The sequence below is a fragment of the Aptenodytes forsteri genome, unplaced genomic scaffold, assembly GCF_000699145.1.
Source record: "Aptenodytes forsteri isolate BGI_AS27 unplaced genomic scaffold, ASM69914v1 Scaffold534, whole genome shotgun sequence".
NCBI classification, from domain to species: domain Eukaryota; kingdom Metazoa; phylum Chordata; class Aves; order Sphenisciformes; family Spheniscidae; genus Aptenodytes; species Aptenodytes forsteri.
In genome coordinates this window covers 1,679,780-1,701,773 of record NW_008795712.1, presented here as the reverse complement: position 1 = coordinate 1,701,773, position 21,994 = coordinate 1,679,780, and the positions used below count along the sequence as shown (strand labels likewise).

Below are 21,994 nucleotides of genomic sequence, written 5' to 3'. Positions count from 1 at the left end.
GTAGGAGGGTGCTGGGGGGCTGCAATGGGGTATGCATGGGGAGACAGGTGCATCTGGGTGCTGGGGGGCGGGGCTGTGGGGGGTACTGGGGGTGCAAAGGGATTGGGGTGCAAAGGGATCGGGGTGCATGTGTGGGGCTCTGGAGCGGGGGGAGGGTGCCCTGCAGCCGGAGCCCTGCCGCAGCTTCCCGTGGCTCTCGGCACGCCACCTCCGGCCCCGGCTCACTGTGCTGCGGCGCACCCGCCGTGCCGCTCGCCGCTGTCTCGGCGCGCTAAATATAACCGAGTCCTTGCGAGCGGACATTGCAGCCAGGCTCCCGTGGGCCAGCCCTGCCCATGTGCCAGGACACCGCGGGTGGCACCGCTGGGCTCTGCATCGCCCACAGGGCTGGTCCCGCACCACAGCCCCCCCAGAGATCCCATCCCTGGGGGGATTTAGGTGCCTTTCTACGGCTTTTAGCACCCAGAGGTGCTGGCAGCAGGAGAGGAGAGCGTGGACATGCTGGAGGGTGCATCATGCTCCATCATGTCCCCGTGGGGACAGCTCTGGCCTGGTTTGCCCAAAAGACAGTCACCCCCCTCCATGTAATGTAGAGCAGGGACACGTGCCAGGCATCCCATGGGGTGGCAGGGCCCCCCCCAAGTGTCTGAGCCCCTCCTCCCCGCAGGCCCTATCTAGCCAAAAATGCCCCCGGCTGGGGCTGAGCTGGTGCTTCTCCTGATGGAGCTGCTCCACTTGGTATAAATAAATATTCCTCGGTGCAAGGGGGGCCGGGGGGGACCGACCTGCCTCTGCCTCCCAGCCTGACCCGTTTTGGGGTGCCCTGCTCCTGCCGCTGCCTCTCATGCTTTGGAGCTTTGCTGGAGCAAAGCATGGCAGTGCTGATGCTGAGAGTAGCCCGAGTGCCCCAGGAAAGCCCACGGCCCAAATCTCTGCCCCCATTGGCACAAGGGCACGGGTTTTTCACAGGGCTGTGCGGGCAGGCGAGCATTTGCTCACTCCCCCCGACCCGGCTCCCTTTGCAGGAGGAAGGGGAAGGGGTGGGTGGGTGGTGGTACCCCGCGGTCCCCCGCGGCCGCAGCCCTGGGGAGGTGCCCACGGCACGTTTCCGGGGGAGAAGGAGGTGCGAGGTGCCCACGGCACGTTTAGAAGGGCGAAGGGCGCAGCTGGGACACGGTGCACAACACCAGCCAGCCTCTCGGCAGGGCCGGAGCAGAGTGGGGATGGAGAGGGGTGACAGCACAGGGGGGCGATTTGGCAACAGGTCTGCGTAGAGCTTTGGCAGGGTGCCGAGAGGAGGCTGGCAGGGATAAATAAGGAGCAGCACATCCCAGGCTGCTAAGATGGGTGCCAACACCGCAGGAGACAGACCCCCCCGATGGGATCTTGGGGGGGGTCATGGGGGTCTGACACCTCTGTGCAACCCACCACCAGCCCAAAGGTGGCTGAAAGCCAGGGGCCGTCCCTGTCCCCTTCCCCTCAGGGTACAGGTGTCCCCAATAAGCGGCTGCCAGCCCCGTGCCCTGCAGCGTGGTGGGAAGCAAGGGTGCAGAGGAGCTGTGCCGTGTCCCGGGCATTTCCCTGGGGGGGTCCCAGAGAGCAGGGCATTGCACCTGGCTGAAACGCAGCCCCCGCACAGGGCCAGCTGCCCAGTGAGGAGCACAGCCCACATCCTGCTCACCGCTGAGATATTCCTGCCTGCCGCAGCCATGGGCAGGTCCCACGTGGGCACAGCCCCGGTGCTCGCCGTGGGCTCCTCTGCCTGCGGTGCCCAGCTGGGGCTGAACCTGCTTGTCCTCGGGCACTCGGGGCCCCGCCAGCCGGTCCTGCTCGGTGCTGCCAGCGCCAGGCCGCGGGGACAGAGCTGTGTTTGCTCTCTTATCTCCATGCAGGGCAAGGCACGAGCACAGGCTGGCACTGCTTGGCCGGGGCTGGGAGGTGCCGCTCGGTGCTGCCAGCGCCAGGCCGCGGGGACAGAGCTGTGTTTGCTCTCTTATCTCCATGCAGGGCAAGGCATGAGCACGGGCTGGCACCGCTTGGCCGGGGCTGGGAGGTGCCATGGTGGGCACAGGCACCCTCTCCCAGGGTGACTGGGGACCACTGGCTGTCCCCGTCCCCTCCTCGTGTCACCACTGGACCCTGAGGGGACATGCTCAGCCCAGACCAAGAACTGAACTCAGCTGGACACGGCTGTAGTACAAATGCAAGTTGTATTTCCAGTCCATGCTGAGGAACCCCAGTCCGTCTGTCCCAGGCGTGGGCAGCGCAGCCCACGGCACAGCCCTGCTCTGCCCGCAGAGCCCCTCCAGTTCCCAGCCCCATGCCGGGGACATGGCCCCAGTGCAGGAAGGTCTCCCACTCCATCTGCCCCTTTGCTGCTGCAGTGATGTGTCACCCGCTGCCCGGTGGGATGCAGGCGATGCCCAGCTCTGGGGTCACCTCCCTCAGCTGCCCGCTCCAGCTCCTCCGCTGCCTCACCTGCTCTGGGCTCACTGGCAGCACCGGGGCATCCCGGGCGCCTGGGTTCACAGGCTTGCTCCCAGGCTGGCATCACCACCCAGCACCAGCCTCAGGGGCAAAGCGGGAGCAGGGCTCCTCTTCCCATGCATGGCCCAGCCTGGAGGCACAAACCCAGCGCTATTTATCGAGGATGAGGAAGAGCAGCACCATCAGGACGATGGGGAGGAAGATGAGGAGCAGGCTGAGCATCTCGGCTGCCAGCAGCAACGCCAGCACCAGGAGGTAGCAGCAGCGGCAGCGGCGCTCCAGCCGCCCCAGCCCACGGATGAGGCAGGGCGGGTAGCGGACGCAGGGCAGGCACCCAAACATGCGGCTGGTGTGGAAGCGCACCTGGAAGCGATGCTCAAGGGCGCCAGCAAGGCCTGGGCGCCGGGGCGGCAGGGAGGGGGGCCGGGGAGTGGCCAGGGCACTGGGGGAGCTGGGCTGGGCGTGCAGCAGGAGCAGCTCCTCTTGCAGCTTGCAGATCTCCCACTCCAGCATGGGCGTCTTCTGGCGGCAGATGGGGCAGCGCACGCGGCCGAACTCGGCGCCGGCAGCTGTGTCCATGATGGCGCGCAGGCAGGCGCGGCACAGCCCATGGTTGCAGTTGAGCAGGGCCGGTTTGTGCCGCTGGTCGTCGTAGGGCTCCGTGCAGATGGGGCACTCATCCTCGCTGCCTGCCGGCACATGGCATGGCTCTGCCGCCGCCTCGCTGCTCAATGTCTCCTCTTCCTCACCAGAGAGGCTCAGGATGGAGCTGGAGGCGCTTTCCAGGCTGGGTGACCCCCCCTGTGGCGTTGGGCTCTCCCCACGGGGCAGGATGGGGCTGGTGGCGGCGGCAGCGGGAGGGTCCTGCCCCGCAGGCAGGGAGGCACCATGGGCAGGCGGCTCATCATGCCCGGGCAGGAGTGGCTCGGTTGCGTCCTCCGCCGGCGGCGGGTTCCAGCGTCCCCAGGCAGCGGCAGGCGCCTCTCCACAGAGCCAGGGCGGCTCCCCGGGGCCCTCCGACCCCGCAGTCTCGCTCTCACCCCGCTGCCCGGCACAGCCCTCCCCACCAGCTGCCTGCACCGGCTGGGGGCCAGGCTCTGCCTCCTCACCTGCTGCTGGGTCCATGGGGGCAGCTGCTCCACGGCCGCCCCCCTCACCCACCACCCCCTGAGTCCCCCTCGGCCTGGGTGCGGGATGTGGGTGCTGCTCCAGGGCAGGAGGTGGCCTTCAGCACGGCTGCTGGAAGGGTTTAAAGGCAGCAACATCCGCAGAGAGTCCCCTCATCCCTCCGGCACAGTTTGGAGCCCCCTCCCAGGCCGACGGGTCAGGAGCCCCCAAAGCGGGGTGCATCCCCATCACCCTCACCGATAGGCCATCCCAAGAAGGGCATCGCTGTGAGCATCCAGCAGCCATGTGGGTGCTGCTCCAGGGCAGGAGGTGGCCTTCAGCACGGCTGCTGGAAGGGTTTAAAGGCAGCAACATCCGCAGAGAGTCCCCTCATCCCTCCGGCACAGTTTGGAGCCCCCTCCCAGGCCGACGGGTCAGGAGCCCCCAAAGCGGGGTGCATCCCCATCACCCTCACCGATAGGCCATCCCAAGAAGGGCATCGCTGTGAGCATCCAGCAGCCACTTCCTCCTCCTCTTCCTCTTTCTCCTCCTCAGCGCTGACGCAGTACTGACCTGCCACAGTCCAGAGGAGAGGGCAACGAGCTGGGCACTGCCAGGCGCTGCCCGCTGCGCCGGCAAGGGATGCAGGCGTGGCAGGCACCCGTGCAGGCAGTTGCTGCCTGCCGTGGGCCAGGCAGGGCTGGGGCCGAGCCTGGCTCTAACCAGTCTGGTTTGTCAGCTTCTGGAAGCAGCTCAAATGCAGGCAGCCCGGGGCAGGCAGCCATGCCTGCGCCAATCAGCTCCCGCGGGAGCCGGGGAGGAGCTGGGCCCACGGCCGCCTCTTCCCCTTGCCCAGCAAAAATGGAGCCACCTCTGTGGCCAGCGCTCCCCACACTGCTGCCCGTGGGGCATGGCAGCGTGGACTCTGCTCTGCTCCCACTCCAGCCCCCCAGCTCAGACCCCAGTACAGCACACCAGCGTGGGCCCTGCGCTGCCCCAGTACAGCCCCCCCCTCATCCCTGTCCCCCGGGTCAGTCCCTGCGCTGGACCACCTTGCCTTGCCATGCCCCATAAGCAGCTTGCAGGGCTCGGAAGGAAGAGCGCAGGCTGGATAGTGCCCCGTGCAAGGGGATGGTGTCACCAGCGTGATGACTGCCATGCAGCAGCTCTGTGCTGGCTCCCTGGCTGTCCCTGAGGCGCGGTGACACCCAGCCCAGCCTGGGTCTGCAAGTGCAACAGCTCCTCGCAGCAAGACAGCACTGGCAAAGCAGCGGAGTGGAGACCTGAAAAACACCCTGTTTCCACTCACTGCGGTGCCATAGCTCAAGGAACGCCCCGGGGCGACGCTCACCCGTGCAGGACCCCACGATCTGGCATGTGGGAGGGTAGCTGGGTCACAGGCATGGTGTGGCACCGCTGTCCCTTCCTGTCCCAGAGACTGTCCCTGGCTGATTCATGCCCTGGACTCTAATTGCTATTTACACAGCGGCACCGAGTTCACTGAACTGGGGGAGGAAGGTGGTGGCACTGGCCCCACTGGGGCACCAGCAGGGCCAGGAGTGCGCACGGCCCTGAGGCTGCAGGGAAAGGGCTGGAGGCTGCCGGCTCTGCCGGCCCTGGCTGGAAGCAGCTCCCAGGACGGGGTGGAGGATGGGTCCAGCAGAGCAGGTGCTCAGGGAATGGGATAACTCAATGGGAACTGGCACTCAGGGAGCTCAGACCTCGGTATCAAGCAGGCTCAGGAAGACAAACCGGCAGCAGAGACAGAGGGATCGAAGCTTCCTCCTGTGCCCATCCCCGCTGGCCTCAGCCACTGGAGACAGGGGGAACAGGTCTGTCAAGGCAGCCTCCTGCAGCAAGCGCTGCTGCCGCTGACTAATGCCAGGGTGGAGAGACTCCCATGCAACAGATCACTTCCTCTAGGTCCTACCACAAACAACGGCCGCTGCCAAAGCCGTAGCTCTAGCAATGCCTGCGGGTGCTGCTCACCCAGCACAGGGACCCCAGGAGCTGGAGCACGCGGGACAACAGCTCGGTCCCACGCAGGAGCCAGCCAGCAGCATCCCACCACAGAGACTTCTCGCCTCCGCTCCGGCGGGGTCCGGGCATGGGGAGCCAGGCTTTACCCACGCCAAACCCACACCCCCAGGAGACGGGTTCCCCCTGCCTGCCGTGGCCCTGCTGCCATCAGGGAAGGGCTGGTTGGGTAAATCCACCCCCTCCGCCAGGCCCCTGCCCTGGCTGGGATAATCTCAGCCCAAGAATGATGCCAGAGGCGGATCATTTTGCTGGCTCCTTTATTCAGGCAGAGTTTGTGGGGAAGGGGGAGGCAGAGAGCCAGGCTTACGACCAGGTTTCAGACTGGAAGTGTTGGGACCGTTCCAGGGCTGTTAAATGCTCCTCTGCTTCGGAGGGCGACAGGCCACCTTCCAGCTGCAACACCGACTGCAGGGCTTCGGCCCCGCCGCTGGCATCTGCTTGGCATTCCTGGAAGAAAGAGTAGGCAGCGCGATGGAGGGCGAGCAGGAAAACCGGCGGCACTATCTGCATCCCCAGCGCTCCAGCAAGGCAGCCCATCAGCAGAGCAGCGGTCCCTGCGGCTGAACCCACCGCCCCCGGCACACAGCGCGGGCTGCCGCTGCACCAGGGCAGTGGGAACCTGCCTCACCCTGCAACATGGGCTGCCTGGCCTGAATAAATGACAGGCTTCGAGAGGCAGCTCGTACCACTCCCTAGAGAGCAGCACCGTTATCCACACAGGGCTTTTCGGCGCTGGCATTTGCAGGCAAAGATGAGGCCTCGGTACCCAGTCCCCGGCAAAGGAGCATCACAGCTCGGTAGCCTTAACTCTGGCCTCCGTATTGCTCCATTTCCCACCACCATGATTAGAGGGACATGGGGAATATGCACAAGTCGTAATTTATCAGCAGGAGGGCAGGAAACTGTCCTTTCATCTCAGGGGAAACATTCGATGGAAAACATGTCTGATCCTGAGCTGGGTAAGACAACTGCTGTGAAGGAACAGCCAGTTCAGTCCATCCGCTGCCTCCTTTCAAGACATCTGAAATGATTGTATTGATGGCAACATTTGTAACCGCAAATTTCAAACCTCAAAATAAGAGAAATGGTGAAGCAAACACGAGCTCCCATGTAGAAAATACCCAAATAGGATTCAACACTTCCAAGCACAATTATTTCTTATGGGAAATAAGAAATTCAGACTTTTTCCTGGAGAGAGTTTCATTTGATGAACTGACTGTGCGACAAAAAAACATCCAATAAAAAATTTCCCAGGCTGCTCCAATTGGCACGAGCATCTGGCAATGTCCTTGCTGTTTCCCAAGAACAAGGCAGAATTCTGACTTGCGTTTGAAGCTGATTAATGTCCCAAAATACACAGAAAGGAGGTCTTCTTTTTTTGGAAGAGTCGTATTGTTTCTGAGTCAGGCACTGATATGCAAATGCAAGATAATGTAGCCGGGCTTGTGATGGAAAACATGTCAAATATCTATTTTTTTGCAGAAAGAGAGAGGCGTTTTCAACCTTTTCACCCCTGGGCTAGATAAGCTGGGCACAGTCAGACAGAAGATACAGCCCTGGCTCCGCAGACCCTGCCCCAGCCGGCAAGGGCCTGGGAAGGCAGACACACCTTGCTACACGGCCCAGGGCCGCTGCTCAGGGACACACAGCCCAGGATTCACTTTCCGCATCTTTCTCCTAGTGTGGCTGAAGCTGCAATACTATTTTTAGGGGAAGAAAAGGCCATTTTCAGGCTAGCCCACCTGCACCTTCCTGTTTGGCACCCCACTGGCAGTCCACAGCAGATGTCTGGGCGCCAAGGAGGAGCGCTGTGATCCTGGGAGTCTTTACACACGGTTCGGGCTGTTCAGGACGGGTGGGAAAGTGCCCACTGCAAACAGTCACCACTCGTGCCAGGAGGATGAGGCTCTCAGATCCCACCTGCCTGATCGAGGCTGAGGGCCACCCCATGCCAGGGACAAAGACCCCAGCGAGATGGGTCTCAGAGCAACCCCGATGTCCAAAGGAGCATCCTCATGGCCACTCCAAAATCCTGCAATGGGGGGAGCTGTGCAAGCCATGCTCTTTCCAAGATGTTGAGGAAGAGGAATCTTTTTTGGCAGTCCCCAGGGTGTCTCCCATCAGCACCAGAAAACAGCAAAGAGGGAGAGGACGGAGCCATCGGGACACCGCAGACGGGCACCCAACGGTCTTGGCATGTGGGCTGTGGACAGAGGCACAACCCCAAGTCCTAACTGCAACTTAATGGAGGAAGGCAAACCCGAACCCCAGATCTGTGGGTAGGTACTACCCGGTTTGGGGTAAGGGCCCCAGGAAGCCCCATGATGCAGCGAGGCACGCCAGACCAGGTGGCAGCACTGGTGCAGCAGTGAACGACAGGGCGGTGGGCGGCCTGGCCTCCACTTCCTGGGCAGTAAACAAAAATCTCCTTCTCCCAGGAATGCAGCGAGGCCAGTCTTGCCCTGCGAGGCACCAGGGAAGTTCCTGCTCTTGTGCGGGACAGGCAGGAAAGAGCCTCCTGAAATTGCTGCTCCTGTCGACAGCAAGGCACAGGTTTGCACAGTGCTTTCCAGGTCACGGGGTGCACGACGAACACCATTGCCAGCCTCTCGCCAGCTCAAGGAGCCCAAAGCATTTCACAACCCTCACCCCAGGCAGCGGGTGAGCGGCCTCCTCCCTGCCATACAGGCAGCGACAAGGGCAGGCAGGTTAAGGGCTTTGCCCAGGAAAACAGCCACAAAGCCAGGAACGGAGCTGCAGATGCTCTGCCTCCAAAGGCCAGACCCCACTTTCTGGCCAACTGTTTGAGATTTCCAGTCAGGCCAAGGTAACCACCTGGTGAACTACTGCGCTGTCAAAAGAGGCAGGCTGCGGTGCAATGCGGCTCATCCCTGCCCCGGGAAGGCAGTTTCGGGTGCGAAGAGCCAGCCAGGATGTGCCGAGGGTCCCAAAAGCTGTTGCTCACGAGCCCCAGCACCGGTGGAGCTCTGGTATATTGTGCTTTAAAAGCCTCCTGCTCACCCAAGTGGCCACAGGAATTGCACAAGCCTTCTTCTCCGGTTTCACTGAGCCCTGCTGGAGGAGAGGGGTGTGAAGAGAGCCCGGGGCTCTCCCGTGTATGGATTTGCCGTGGGTCAGAGGCCAGGCAGCCCGCTGGCAGGTGACACCGGTCACAGGCACTGGCAGTTGGAGGGACAGACACACGGGGTTGGCTGAAGCAGCTTTACCATGGTGCCAGCTGTGCCCCTCCTAACCGGAGCACCGGGTAGGTGAGAAATGGCCCGCTCAGCCCAGGGCTTGCGGAGCAGGACATATGGAGAGAAGGAACAAGCTGATCCCTCTGCAGTGGTCACTGCAGCCCCCAGAGACCTACCAGGGTGCAGGGTGTGCTCGCTCTGAAGCCTGAGCTGAGGGAATGCCTCCAGGGAGGTAGAGAAGCAGCGATGTGCAGCCCCGCTCCCTCAGTCCCTGTGTGGAGACCTCTCACTCACCCAGCCAGGTAGACATGAGCATTCCGGCTGCTCAGCAGCTCCCACACCAGCCTTCGGTTCTCCTGGATGCGGTGCTGAACATAAACCTTCTCCTCCTGCAGGGAAACACGGCGCTGAGCCCGCCAGCCCTGGCAGCAGCCCCAGCCCCAGCTCCAGCACGCCTGCCGGGCCCCTGGGGACTGTTCTTGGGGGCTGTTTGCAAAAGCTTGGGGCAGTGCAGCCCCCCAGCACGGGGGGCACTGGGAGAGGCAGTTAGATCAACTCTCACTCAGGGAAGGGAATCGCCACACCTCATGTCAGTGCACTGGGATGGATTGGTGGGAGATGGGTGCAGGAGAAGGAGCTTCTGTGGGGAACACGCCCCAAGTAGCCCCCCCAAATCCTTTGGCTGCCCTCTGCCTGCTCCAGCTGTGGTGAACAGCCAGGGCCATGAGCTGGGAGCCCCTGTGAGGGCTCCCCTCCCGCCCTCTCCTCTCCCAGCATGGGCAGAGGCTTGGTGGCCCCCCTGTCCCAGGGCTGCTGCAGGGCAGAGACCCTTCCCCACACCCCCGGCTGCCAGTCCCAGCCCTGTCACCTGCTGGAGGCCTGAAACAGCTCGGAAGGGCAGGAAGCTTGGAGAGACAGCCTCAGTCCCACTCCCTGCCCCTCCACTGTGCTTAGAGACTGGATACGACTAGCTTTTGGCACAGTACAGCCCAACCGAGGCGAGGTCCCAAAGGGTTAATCCACAAGACTTCACACATCCAAGCAACTGCCTACGGCCCTGGCTTCTGCCCAAGAGGAACACCATTGCCAACGTGCCTGAATTCACTGGCTCCTCCGTGACAAAGGTGACACTGTGATGGAGGCCAGGCCCTCTGCTGCACGTCCCACCACGCCGGGCTCTGCACAGCAGTGAGCTGAGTCGCAGGCGCAGCCTCCTCCCCATGTCCTCCTCCCTCCTGTCCAGCCCCAAAGGCAACAAGGCTTTTGCTGCGATTCAGGCTCCCTGCACGCTGCAGTCTGGAGGTGTGCGTGGGAACAACCCCAAGCAGCAACCAGCCCTGGCTGTCACAAGAGCTGGTCACAGTGCAGTCAGCAGGTCCCACGCGGCTCCACTGGTTGCATTGCACTGGAGAGTCAGGTCATACCCGGGCACGGCCCTACTGCTCCGACCCAGCCACCAGCGATGCAGGAGGTAAGCAAGCCTGTCACAAGCACGAACACAGCCAGCCGGTAGCTCAGCTTCAGCATCGTTAACATTAATCAGCTAAGTGCTGACAGAGGCTCTGCCAATGAGGCTGGGGCTCTGAGCGGGTCACTTAAGGACCTGCAGCTACCTAGAAACCAGAGCACCCCAGTGACAAACTCAGGTCACGATGTCTCAGCTAAACCCCAGGGCATCCTGCTGAGAATTAGCAACAGCCGTATTAGGCTGGGATCAATCAGTCTGCACCGCGGGGCAGACATGATGTGACAGAAGGTCACTGCAAAGGGGACCTTACGGAGAGAAGAGGGAAATCCTGCTCAGCTACGGAGCATCCCAGCTTCTGCCGGCTCTTTGAAAACAAACTTTTTGATGAGTTAACGGCTGTGGTATCTCCTAGAGCTGCAGGCAGAATGGCCCAATGCGGCACATCCTACCTGGCTGCGCTCCCACTCGCCTCCCTGTGCGGCACTGCAAGGACTCAGTGGCAGAAGACCCTCATGACAAACTGCTTCGCCCCCCGAAGAAGGCAGAGAAGGGAAGCCGGGAGGCACACTCCAATGCAAGTCCCGACCCTCCAGAGTCTGCGAGGGCAGGAGGAGGCTCTGGGGACGCTCTCCAGATTTGGGGAGCAGCAGGTCCACCCTTCACTGTGGGAGCCATCAGAAAAAAGGCAGACTGGTCATCCAATAAACCTCTGCAGTGCTGCTCCTGTTCATCAAAGACTTGGAAAGCCTTCACAGAGGCATTCAACTCATGCCTTACAAGTGACTGGATAAAAGATGCTGGCTTCGTGTCAATGCATGCACACAGCCAGGAGAAAAGGACCAGTGCAACTGAGCTACCTAGAAATACCCATTCTCACTGACCCTTTTTATCAGATCTCTCTATTTCAAAGGCAGGCTGAGCTTTCAGTGCCATCAAGGGACAGGGCAAGGCAGTGAAACAGTCCCAGCTCACAGAGCCTCTCCGGCAACGTAAAAAGCCCTGCAGCCCAGAGAGGGGCTGAGAGCTGCCCACCAAAGACACTGCCTGGGAAATAAGGGAGCAAAGTGAGGGGCTGAGTTGTGGGGTGTTTGTACCTCTGGGGAGCTTTCTCCTGCACGGCCGAGGCTCGGGGAGAGCTGGCTCAGAGGCACCACGAGCTGGGGCAGGAGGCCAAGCTCCTCAGCTTCAGCCAGCAAAGGAGGGACATGGTGGGGAGGGTGGCACTCAACCAAGAAAGGTTACTGCCTGGTGACCCCCCCAGGAGGCTTGGGAGCCTTTTATCACTCATGTCGTCCAGCCAAACAAAGCTGGCTAACGCCTTATCTGCTCCGGCACTCGCCAGCCCTGTCCCAGCAACCTTTCTAGCTCAACTCAGCCAGACATGTCCCAGCTGGGCAGCACCACTGCGCTGCTGGTGGGGATCCCGGCCAGCACCCAGGTGGTGCAGGGGAGTGAGGTGACCACTGTGCCACCCCACCAGGCCCTTCACAGGCCATGCCCACAGGTACAGGGGCTAGAAACACTGGCAGACTCCCATCAGTGCTGCCTGAGATGCTTCTGTATCCACCCTCCTCCTCTGGGAACTAACCTGGTCCCTGGAGAAAGCAGTGAAGAGCGTCAGGAAGCCCTTCGTCACCAGCTCTTCCCACTCCGCCTGGCAATAGAAGTCCTTGGATTTCTGGCGGCAGCCGAAGAACAAGCAGTTCCCTGCAGAAAGCAGACCAGAAGGGCCGTGCTGGGTGGACCAAATGCTCTGTGAACATTGGGGACCATTGGTGCCCATGGGACCTGCAGCAGACCCCCAAGGTTCTCACCTCTTTGCCAGGCTTGGCTGACAGCCCTGGCCTGGAAGGGCCAGGAGGACTCAGGAACTGTGCGACCATTAAGCCAGGTGGCTAGTGGCAACTAGAAGCCCCTGTGTGCTGGGAAAGCAGGAGGTGGGGGGCAGGTAGGGCAAGAAGAGCCCTCCAGGGCTGCCTGTTCCCCTCCAACAGACTCAGCTTCCTGCTGAGACCCACAGCTGAGCCAGGTGAATGAGGATGGGACAAGGGCAGAGGCACGACTCCTTGTGCGGCAGAAGACAAGTTCCACAACCCATCTCCACTCACAGAGAGCCAAGAAAGAGCCTCTGCAGAACCCTGCCCTGACCCAAGGAGCAGCCTGGCAGCACAGCCTGTGAATAACCACACAGGTTGCACACACCAGGCTCTAGTCCTCACCTGCCCCAGAGCCCAGCTTGCTCCCACTCAAACACAGCAAAGCCTGGGCCTGTCTGAACCCTCAGGAGCCCCCAGTCCCTCCTTCCCATATGCTGAACACAGACCCGCCTGCAGCAAGGAGCATCCCGAGTCCCTCCCAGGACCATCCCTCACCTCTACATCCTTGTGCCACCCGCTCCTGTATCGCTGCTCGGAAAGGTGCCACCCCTGTGCCAGGGCCAATCATGATCACGGGGGTGTCAGGGTCAGCTGGAAACTTCATTCCTCCTTTCTTCACCCAAAGAGGCACCCGGACATCACCTGCAAAACAAACAGACTGACTAGCATCACCCCACCACCACTGCACCTGTGGCACCCTGCGGAGGGTAAGCTGGGCATCCAGCTCTTCCAGGATGCTCAGAAGATACGGACGGCACCTGGCTTACCACCACCCCGGCACCACGGCACTCCTGGTGCCATGGGCACACTATGTGTGTATGAAAAGCACTTCAGCTGTCTCAGCACTGTCTCTGCAAGCACCTGAGTGAACCCCAGAGCAAGGCAGGAGTCTCACAGCACGCAGGCTGTGGAACAGCCTTCTCCTCACACAGCTGGTGCCAGGGAAGACAGCAGTAGAGGCGAGCAGAGATCTCAACCTGGCTGTCAAGTAAGGGAGGGCCAAACCTGCCTCCTCTGGAAGCCAGAGGAGGGGTGAAGATCCCCATCTAGGTACTCAGAGAAGACCCAGTCTTGCCCTGGAGTCATACAGAGCAATTCTCTACCATCCTGTAGCAGGGAGGCCCTGTGAGCTTGTCACATTTGCTTGGGGACCCACAGCTGGAGGGGTTTTGTGATTAGAGCAGATGAGCAGCACATACAGGCTTCACAGGACAGGATGGATGTACTCAAAGGAAGGACCATTCTTCCCAGAGCTGGTGCTATGGGGCTCGAGGTGTCCAGCAGTCAGAGCACTAGCAGCTCCAGGATGCCAGGAACAGCCCACTGTGGGACAGCGGGACACACTGGCGCTGGGAGCAGGAGGGTCGAGCAACTGGGAGAAAAACAGGAGCTCAGGGTGCTCAGGGCAAGCTGGAGGAGCATGCCATGCTCTGAAGAGCATAGGAGCAGTGAGGAAGGATGGCTACTGTGAATTCAGCCTGCCCGGCCAAGCCAGCGCGCTCCAGCTCCCTGTGGTGGTGGTCCTCCACCCAGGGTCCAGGCAGTTCCAGCACGCACGCAGCTCCACCACAGTCCCGTGGGATCAGCACTGTGTGCTGTGGCAAGCACACAGAGTCCTCACAGAATCCAAGCAATGTTACCTTGCTCTGGGTTGAGAGAAGCCAACCAGGTAGAGCAGAGACCACGGCGGGGTTTGCTGAGCCGTGTCTTGTACCGCACTACTGCCACGAGGATCTGGATCCGGTCAGGGTGAGCCTGTGTCCAGACATGAGCCATGAGAAATGCGAAGACACCCAGCACGGCTCTGCAGGAAGAGCCCAGTGCCTCCTCCAGGGACAGAGCCTGGGCTCAGCTCCTGCCAGAGCATCTGCAACACTCATCCTAGTCTGAAACGGCCGCTCAGACACAGAACGCAGCACACCCTCGCCCAAAACTTTTCCACTGGGGAAGGGGGTTTTCCCCTTGTGCACTGCTGCAGGAACGCTCTGCACAGCTGGCAATGGCGACAGAGACTGTCCAACCCAAGAAGCCACCATGGAGGGCAAAGGCCACTCGTGCTTGGGCTGACATCTGCCAAGCCACCCAGGCCAGGTCCCACTGCCACCTCCCGGCAGCAGCAGGAAGCAGCACTCCCCCTTCCCACGGCCACACCACCCAGGGAAGCTCCCAGCCTCCGTGGCATCACCTCCCACTGCTCCCCCTGACAAGGACGTCAGACCTCTGCAGTGCACTGGGCCAGCCCCGGCACTTGCAGGGCTACAGGAGGGCAAGCACCCTAATCCGGAGGCTGGTACAGCTCTGGGGTTTACAGCCAGCATGTCGGGCTGACGCAGGCTCACAGTGGAGCAGGTGTTTGGATGGGATGTGGGTGCTCAGGGAGTCCGGGAATACAGCCTGAACATCCGCAGCGTGCACGGCACCAATGGTCAGCCCTGGCCCTGCCAGATCCTCAACTCAGAGCCGGACATGAGGCCGAAAAGGGCTGAGCTCTTACCAGCATGGAGGAGGCGATGGAGAAGGCGCGGGGTCTGATGCGAGGGATGAGGTCCAGCAGGTATTCGGGTGGAATGGCACATGTAGTGTGAGGGAAATCCCAGAGGGCCTGCAAAGCCAAGGCGAGGTGAGACCTGGTACACCCCTGAAGGCAGCCTACCTCCTTCTCAGGGTGTCAGTCTGTCCCACACTGCTGTGCCATGCTGCCCTCGACTGAAGGCACCATGCCAGGTACCTCTGAGCACCAACCGCCCTGTCCCACTGCCCTCCCCTCGCCCCCAGGCTGCAGCACAGGGCCCACCACAGAGCCCAGAAGGATTTGGAGCAGGTCTTAACCACCCGTGGAAATCCAAGAACACTTCAAAAAGTGGGTGAAGCAGATTAAATTCCCCAGCCAAGAAATTATGGCTGACTATCTGCCTGGGTGCTTTATGCCACGGCACAGCCCTCACGGAGTGGGTTTGCCATGCTCCTCCAGCCCTACCTCGAGAGTGGTCCTGCGGGGCCGGTTGCAGTAGCTGTACAGCTCTTCCTGGCCCTGTGCAGAGCTGAACTCCTGCAGCTTCTCCCGCTCCAGCTCGTTTGTAGAGAAGTAGGACAAGAGCTCGAAGAAGGAACGCCGCGGCACGCAGGAGATGTCCAGGTAGTGGGTGACCAGGTGCCGGATGGTGCAGGGCTGCGGCAATAGGGCAGGGAGGGATGTGCCTGCAAGACAAGGCAGCGGCAAGAGCTCAGTGCCAGCATCGGGGCAGGACACCCAAGCGCCGCCTGCCTGCTGCCCCCACAGCTCTGGCGCTCCCCAGGATGGGGCAGCAGTGTGAGCAACCCGACTGGGGTCTTGGGCTGGGGAGGCTGCAGGATCCTCCACGCTCTGGGCTGGGGGCTGCAACAACACAAGGCACGGGTGCAGGCTGGACACTGCTGGGTCCCTCCCATGAGTCACACTGGCCCTAACGTGGGATCCGCACGCACAGAGCGCTGGGAGGGAAGGAGAGCCCCCGTGCTGCGAGACAGGCAGAGGTGCTGTATCCGTTAGCCACTCCCAACTCCCTATTAATCGGGTCGAAAGCAAAGGAAAAGCAGAGCTCCAGGCTGGGCCAGAGTTCAGGAGGTTGCCCTGGTCCCAGCAGGGAGGGAAAGGAGCAGCGGGCAGGACCTACCGGGCTCTGTGGGCTTCAGCATAAAGTGTCTGTCTGGATCCAGGCGCAGGAGCTGGCAGAACTGCTGCACGTCTTCGGGGCAGTTCTGGGGCTGGATCATCACTACGTCTCCCGCGCTGAACCTGTGGATGCAGCGGGACCTGCCGAGGGCAGCAACAGGGCAGGCCCGTGGGCACAGCACCGCCAGCCCGACCAGCACCCGCACCAGGGGAGAGGCCACAACTCAGCCAAATTTCCAGTGTCACTAACGTTATGCGCCCTAACCTGACAAGGCAAAGGGCTGGTCCACGGGCAGGACCCACACTGCCATACACCCCTGACTTTGTCATGGAGGGGGACAGCACAGCAGGGACCATGTCCATGAGGCTGCAGCCTCAGATATTACTGAAGAAGGGGAGTGGAAGAGGAAGGCAGGCTACAGGACACCTGATCCTGCACAGCAAAGCCTGGGGGAGTCAGGAAAATGCTCACGTGATCCCTGAGCCCGTGACATCGAACTCGATGAGCCGGACATCCTGGAAATGGGATTCTGCCGTGACCCGCTGATTGGACACCACCCGGGCAGCAAAGGGATGCAGCTCGGAGGGAACAGCCCTGGGTGCTGTCGGCTGGAGCAGGCCACCATCAGGGTGCAGGGAGTCCTCAGCCAGGTAGTGCAGGGTGTATTTTGGGGGTAGGCTGTGGGGAGGAGAGCAATGCAGTGTGGTTACCTCCACGCCACAGCTCCTCTGCTGTTGTAGTGCTAGAGGCTGGAGGCAGGGAGAGGCCTGAAGTCTCCCACTGTATCCACCACCCATCGTCCCTGACCGCTGGAGCTGGCCTGTGGTAAGGGAACACAATGCCGTCTGCCAGGAGAAGAAGATCCCAAAGGCTCCAGAGCAGGCAGAGGGAGGCTGGCTGGGCACACACGCTCAGCTGGTCTGCCAAGGGCAGAGGCACATCAGGACAGCAGATGGGCAGAACCCTGCCGGGGCAGCTGACACACACACCCGGGGACAAGGGGACATCCCATCCAGAGAAAGATGGGCCACCCGTGGCCAATTCCAAGGGATACTTCGGACACCAGAAGCTCTGTGGGGAGGCTTCCTGGTCAAAGCAGGGCATGTCTCCACCCCGTAGAACAGCCAAGGAAGCACGGCATTTCACACCAGCCAGCTCCAGCAGCCCCTGCCTACCCTCTGCACTCACCGTACATCTGGACTGATGATCTCAAGGCCAGGAGGGAGAGGATACAAGGCGAGGATCTTGTCCCATAAGGCCAGGAGCCATGGATCGACCACTGCATCTGGCCTGCAAGCAGGAAATTCGGGCTGCAGCAGTGCAGCATCATCCCTCCGGCTCAAGCGCTGCTACCCCTGCACCCAGACAACGCTGGGCTGCCCCTGGGCAACCACCTCTGCTCCCCTTTCGCTGCACAGTTGCTCCACGCGGTTCCCTTCCAGCTTCAGGTCTGGAAACACATCTCAGCCACCCTAAGCACTCACTTGCTCTCTGGGACCCAACCACTGACCTCTGAACAGAACCACCAACCCCCCAAGCACAACCAGTGGCAGTCACCGACCCCCCAAGCCACACACAGCCTCTGCTCCATGTGAGGAGAACAGCAGAACGGCTCAGGCTGCTGTAATGCCTGCAAGTATGCAGCTGTGTGACACAGCCGTCCCCTGGTCTGAACAGGACTGGGGCAGAGCCAGGAGACCTTGGCACATGCTGGGGGATGTGGGACACCCTGGAGAAGCAAGCGACCCCGGTCCCAGCACAGGAGAGTTCTGAGCATAGAATCATAGAATAGAATCATAGAATCATTCAGGTTGGAAAAGACCTCTAAGATCATCGAGTCCAACCGTCGACCCAACACCACCATGTCCACTAAACCATGTCCCTAAGCGCCTCATCTACTCGTCTTTTAAATACCTCCAGGGATGGGGACTCAACCACTCCCCTGGGCAGCCTGTTCCAATGTTTCACCACTCTTTCAGTAAAGACATTTTTCCTCATGTCCAATCTAAACCTCCCCTGGCACAACTTGAGGCCATTTCCTCTCGTCCTATCACTTGTTACTTCGGAGAAAAGACCGACACCCACCTCGCTACAACCTCCTTTCAGGTGGCTGTAGAGAGCGATGAGGTCTCCCCTCAGCCTCCTTTTCTCCAGGCTGAACAACCCCAGTTCCCTCAGCCGCTCCTCATCAGACTTGTTCTCCAGACCCCTCACCAGCCTCGTTGCCCTTCTCTGGACACGCTCCAGCACCCCGACGTCCTTCTTGTAGTGAGGGGCCCAAAACTGAACACAGTATTCGAGGTGCGGCCTCACCAGGGCCGAGTACAGGGGCACGATCACTTCCCTACTCCTGCTGGCCACACTATTTCTGATACAGGCCAGGATGCCGTTGGCCTTCTTGGCCGCCTGGGCACACTGCCGGCTCATGTTCAGCCGGCTGTCGACCAGCACCCCCAGGTCCTTTTCCGACAGGCAGCTTTCCAGCCACTCTTCCCCAAGCCTGTAGCGCTGCATGGGGTTGTTGTGGCCGAAGTGCAGGACCCGGCACTTGGCCTTGTTGAACCTCATACAGTTGGCCTCGGCCCATCGATCCAGCCTGTCCAGGTCCCTCTGCAGAGCCTTCCTACCCTCGAGCAGATCAACACTCCTGCCCAATTTGGTGTCGTCTGCAAACTTACGGAGGGTGCACTCGATCTCCTCGTCCAGGTCATTGATAAAGATATTGAACAAGACCAGCCCCAAAACTGAGCCCTGGGGAACACCGCTCGTGACCGGCCGCCAACTGGATGTAACTCCATTCACCACAACTCTCTGGGCCCGGCCGTCCAGCCAGTTTTTGACCCAGCGCAGAGTCCACCTGTCTAAGCCGTGAGCCGCCAGCTTCTCTAGGAGAATGCTGTGGGAGACGGTGTCAAAGGCCTTACTGAAGTCCAGGTAGACCACATCCCCAGCCTTTCCCTCGTCCACTAGGCGGGTCACCTGGTCATAGAAGGAGATCAGATTGGTCAAGCAGGACCTGCCTCTCATGAACCCGTGCTGGCTGGGCCTCATCCCCTGGTTGTCCCTCTCATGCCTTGTGAGCAGAGACCATCAAGTTCACAGAGAGCAGCAGGAGGCTGCTGGCCACACCTGGAGCGCAGGAGCAGACCCAGAGTGGGAGCAGCACACTGCTGTCCCCAAGGCTGGGGTAAAGCATACACAGCCCTGCCGTCAGCCCGAGGACAAAATTGTAGTGCACCCCAGGGCTCCCCCTCCTGCCACCCCTCCACTGGGCTCTTACCCCAAGTCATGCTGGTCATCTCCCAACGCCACCGGCAGCAGAGGGTTGCCCCCAAGCTGTAGCACCCGTTTGTGCAGCTTCTTCGCAACAAAATTAAACCTGAGCAGAGAATAACCGCAGCTGCAGAGGGCAGGACTCCTCCAGCAGGACAGCAAGTGCTGGCTACATGAGCCAGCACAGGCTGCCAGGGCTATGCCGGAGCAGCACAGAGGCAGGTCCGGCCAGAGCCAGCAGACACGATCTGGCCCAGCACCCTGCCCAGCCCACGCCTCCATCCCGGGGCAGCCTGGGAGAAGCGGCTGGCTGCCACTTGCTGGGCCACACAGGCTGTGCCCAGCTTCCCAGAAGGGACTCGGGGAGGTCAAGCTTCCCTTCAGGGCAGCTTGTGCTGCCTGCCCGGGCAGAGAAACACTTCCTTCCCTCTAGCCCATCACTGGCCCACGGAGCTCAGGCACACTCCCATCCCTCCCACTACAGCTCTTTCGGGCACATGGGAACAATCTTTTGGGAGAGAACTGGGACCAATGGGGCTGGCTGCCACCTAAAATTCTGTATTTCATGTCCACTGAAATTGCTGTGGCGCAGGCTTTCCTGCAATTCGGAGAACTGCGTGGCTGTAATAACTGACTGAAAAATGATGTCTGACACACTGCAGCAAAGCATCTGCTTGAAGAGGCCGGGAGGAAAGAAATGGGGAGAAGCCCAGTTCCTGGGGGTTAGGAGGGACACGGGCTGGTAGAGCAAGGATTTTTAAGGCTGGTGTGAATTACGTTTCATCTGAGCTGCTGCTCTAGAGTCAGGCTCTGTCTCCCCTTGCCCCTTCATTCTCCCAGCCACTCTGGTCTTGCCTGCAGCCAGAGCTGAGAGGAGCAGCTGTCACGGGCAGGCAAGGAGCCACAGAGCTGCTTACTTGGGATAGGAGGAGTCGCCAAGGCCCAGCACGGCATAGTCCAGCTGGCAGAGGGAACCGGGTGGCAGGTTCTTCCGGAACAGAAACCGCCAGAACATCTACGAAGGACACGGCCGGGGAGTCACACTCCTGCCAAGGAAGCCTTCCCTGCCTGCCTGTCTGTCCCTAGCTCCCCGCTCGCCCACCCACCGGGTCCCTCCTGCCCTCCGCTGAGTCCCAACAGAGCGGGGAGCACAGCCTTCTGCAGAGGTGACCCAAGAAAGTAGCCACCACTGCTACGTGCCCGGAGGACGATGCCCTGTGAGCCCTCCACAAACCCGTGGCTCTTGCAATGGCGGGGCCCCTCTCAGCTGTTAAGCTGCTGAAACCTCACCAGCTCCCTGCCCGTGTCCCATCAGTAACGTGAGATGTGACTGGTGCTGCTCCAAAGCTCCCCACTCCAAAAACAACCATTGCTCAAGCTGCTTCAAGAGAAAAATCCAGTCACTGGACCAGGAATATAAAAGCAACACAGACAGGAACACGTCCTACCTTCATGTTGTCAGGTGGGTCACCCTGGCCGGTGGTTGCACACACAAATACCACCAACAGCTCATTGATGAGGTTGGCCTGTGGGCACAAACATGGAAAGGCACATTCAGGTCAGCAGCCTACAAACACGTGTCCTGGCTGTCCCGACATGGCTGCCAACAACACATCGAGTCCACGGACAGACACACTCGGAACAAAGCCCGCAGCCCGGCGTGCCACGACCTCCTCTACAAGGACTGCAGCAGCATCCGCTGCCCACACACTGCCTGCAGCATCGGCTCCTTGGTGCTCCTCGCCTTGCAGGGTACGGCTGAGCATCTGTCATCTAACACAAACTCTATCCCAAGAGTCACTGCTCAGTTTTCACACGTTTTCAGCTGAGTTAAGCACAAGCTGCCCTCAGGAAGGGCACAGAGCCAGGGTCTGGTGAAATACAGCAGGTCACAGGAAGGGTGGAGGACGACCGAGTGCCAGAAATGGGGTTGGTGAAGATCGAGCAAGACCAGAAGTGCCTGGAGCACCCCTCTGCGTCACCACTCACCACGTCATAGCTGTCCAGCGCCTCCACTCTGCACTGGAAGTGCCGTCGCTTGGCTTCTCTGCCAATTCTCTCAGCTGTGTCTTGAGCCGTCCCAGTTTGGCTGCCAAAAAGAACAAGGAGTTTCCGTTCCACCATCTGTAAGAGACAAAACCAGAGAAATCACCAGGAGGTGGAGGGAGATGAGGGGAGGCAGAGCTGGACTTGCTCTGGGCTGGGCGTCACACCGACACCCACTCAGGCTTCAAAGGAGTGCCGGTGGCTGTGGGTTCAGGTGACATTTGTGGGGTTGACACTGCAAACAGCAAGCACAGGGATGGTTGAAAAGTTCGGAGGCAGCAGCGGGATTCAAGGCTCCCGGGCTCCCTTTCCACCCCTGCGCACTGCCGAGTGACACCCCCTTCGCTGCAGCGTCCCGGTCCGCAGCAGCAGCAGCGATGCTATTATGCTCCTTGTCCCCGCTGCCAGGACAAAGGGAGGGGGCTGGCTTGGGGGTCTAAAAATCCACGTTCAGGCTCATTTTAACTGTCCTCATCACCGCAAGCTCAGCACACCCCTGGGATCGGCTGTTCCCCATTCCTAGTTTTAACGTCTCTGTCTGGCCTGCGAATCCCCACCCGAGGGGGCCTGGGGAAGAGCCTGGAAGCTCGAGGACAGAGAAAAGCGTGACCAGACACACGCTGCTCCCAGCTGCGCTCTCTCGAGCAGTGAGGGCCCTGTGTATTACCAGCAATCGCACCCCGCAGGGAATCCAACCCAGTCGGATGCCCCAGCTGCAAACCGCCGGTCTCCCCGTGGGCAGCGTGCGCTGCTTCCACAGTTAACGAAACAAATCCAGACTAACTAAAAAAAAAACAAAAACAAACCCAAAACCAAACCCCTAAGGAGAGAACATGACCGGCCCCC

The 21,994-nt window shown here is 60.7% G+C and overlaps 1 protein-coding gene across 1 annotated transcript; it reads right to left on the bottom strand.

Moving 5' to 3' along the window:
* Positions 1 to 5,875: 5,875 nt before the first annotated feature.
* NDOR1 (NADPH dependent diflavin oxidoreductase 1) lies at positions 5,876 to 21,987 on the bottom strand. The gene is given in 16 exon segments (XM_009283447.2): positions 5,876 to 6,056; positions 6,059 to 6,081; positions 9,126 to 9,220; positions 11,888 to 12,006; positions 12,672 to 12,818; positions 13,817 to 13,931; positions 14,671 to 14,778; positions 15,154 to 15,374; positions 15,830 to 15,951; positions 16,301 to 16,507; positions 17,018 to 17,119; positions 19,110 to 19,208; positions 20,020 to 20,117; positions 20,551 to 20,628; positions 21,092 to 21,226; positions 21,828 to 21,987. Coding segments are annotated over 15 exon segments (1,788 nt in total). The 5' UTR covers positions 21,828 to 21,987; the 3' UTR covers positions 5,876 to 5,937.
* Positions 21,988 to 21,994: the final 7 nt, after the last annotated feature.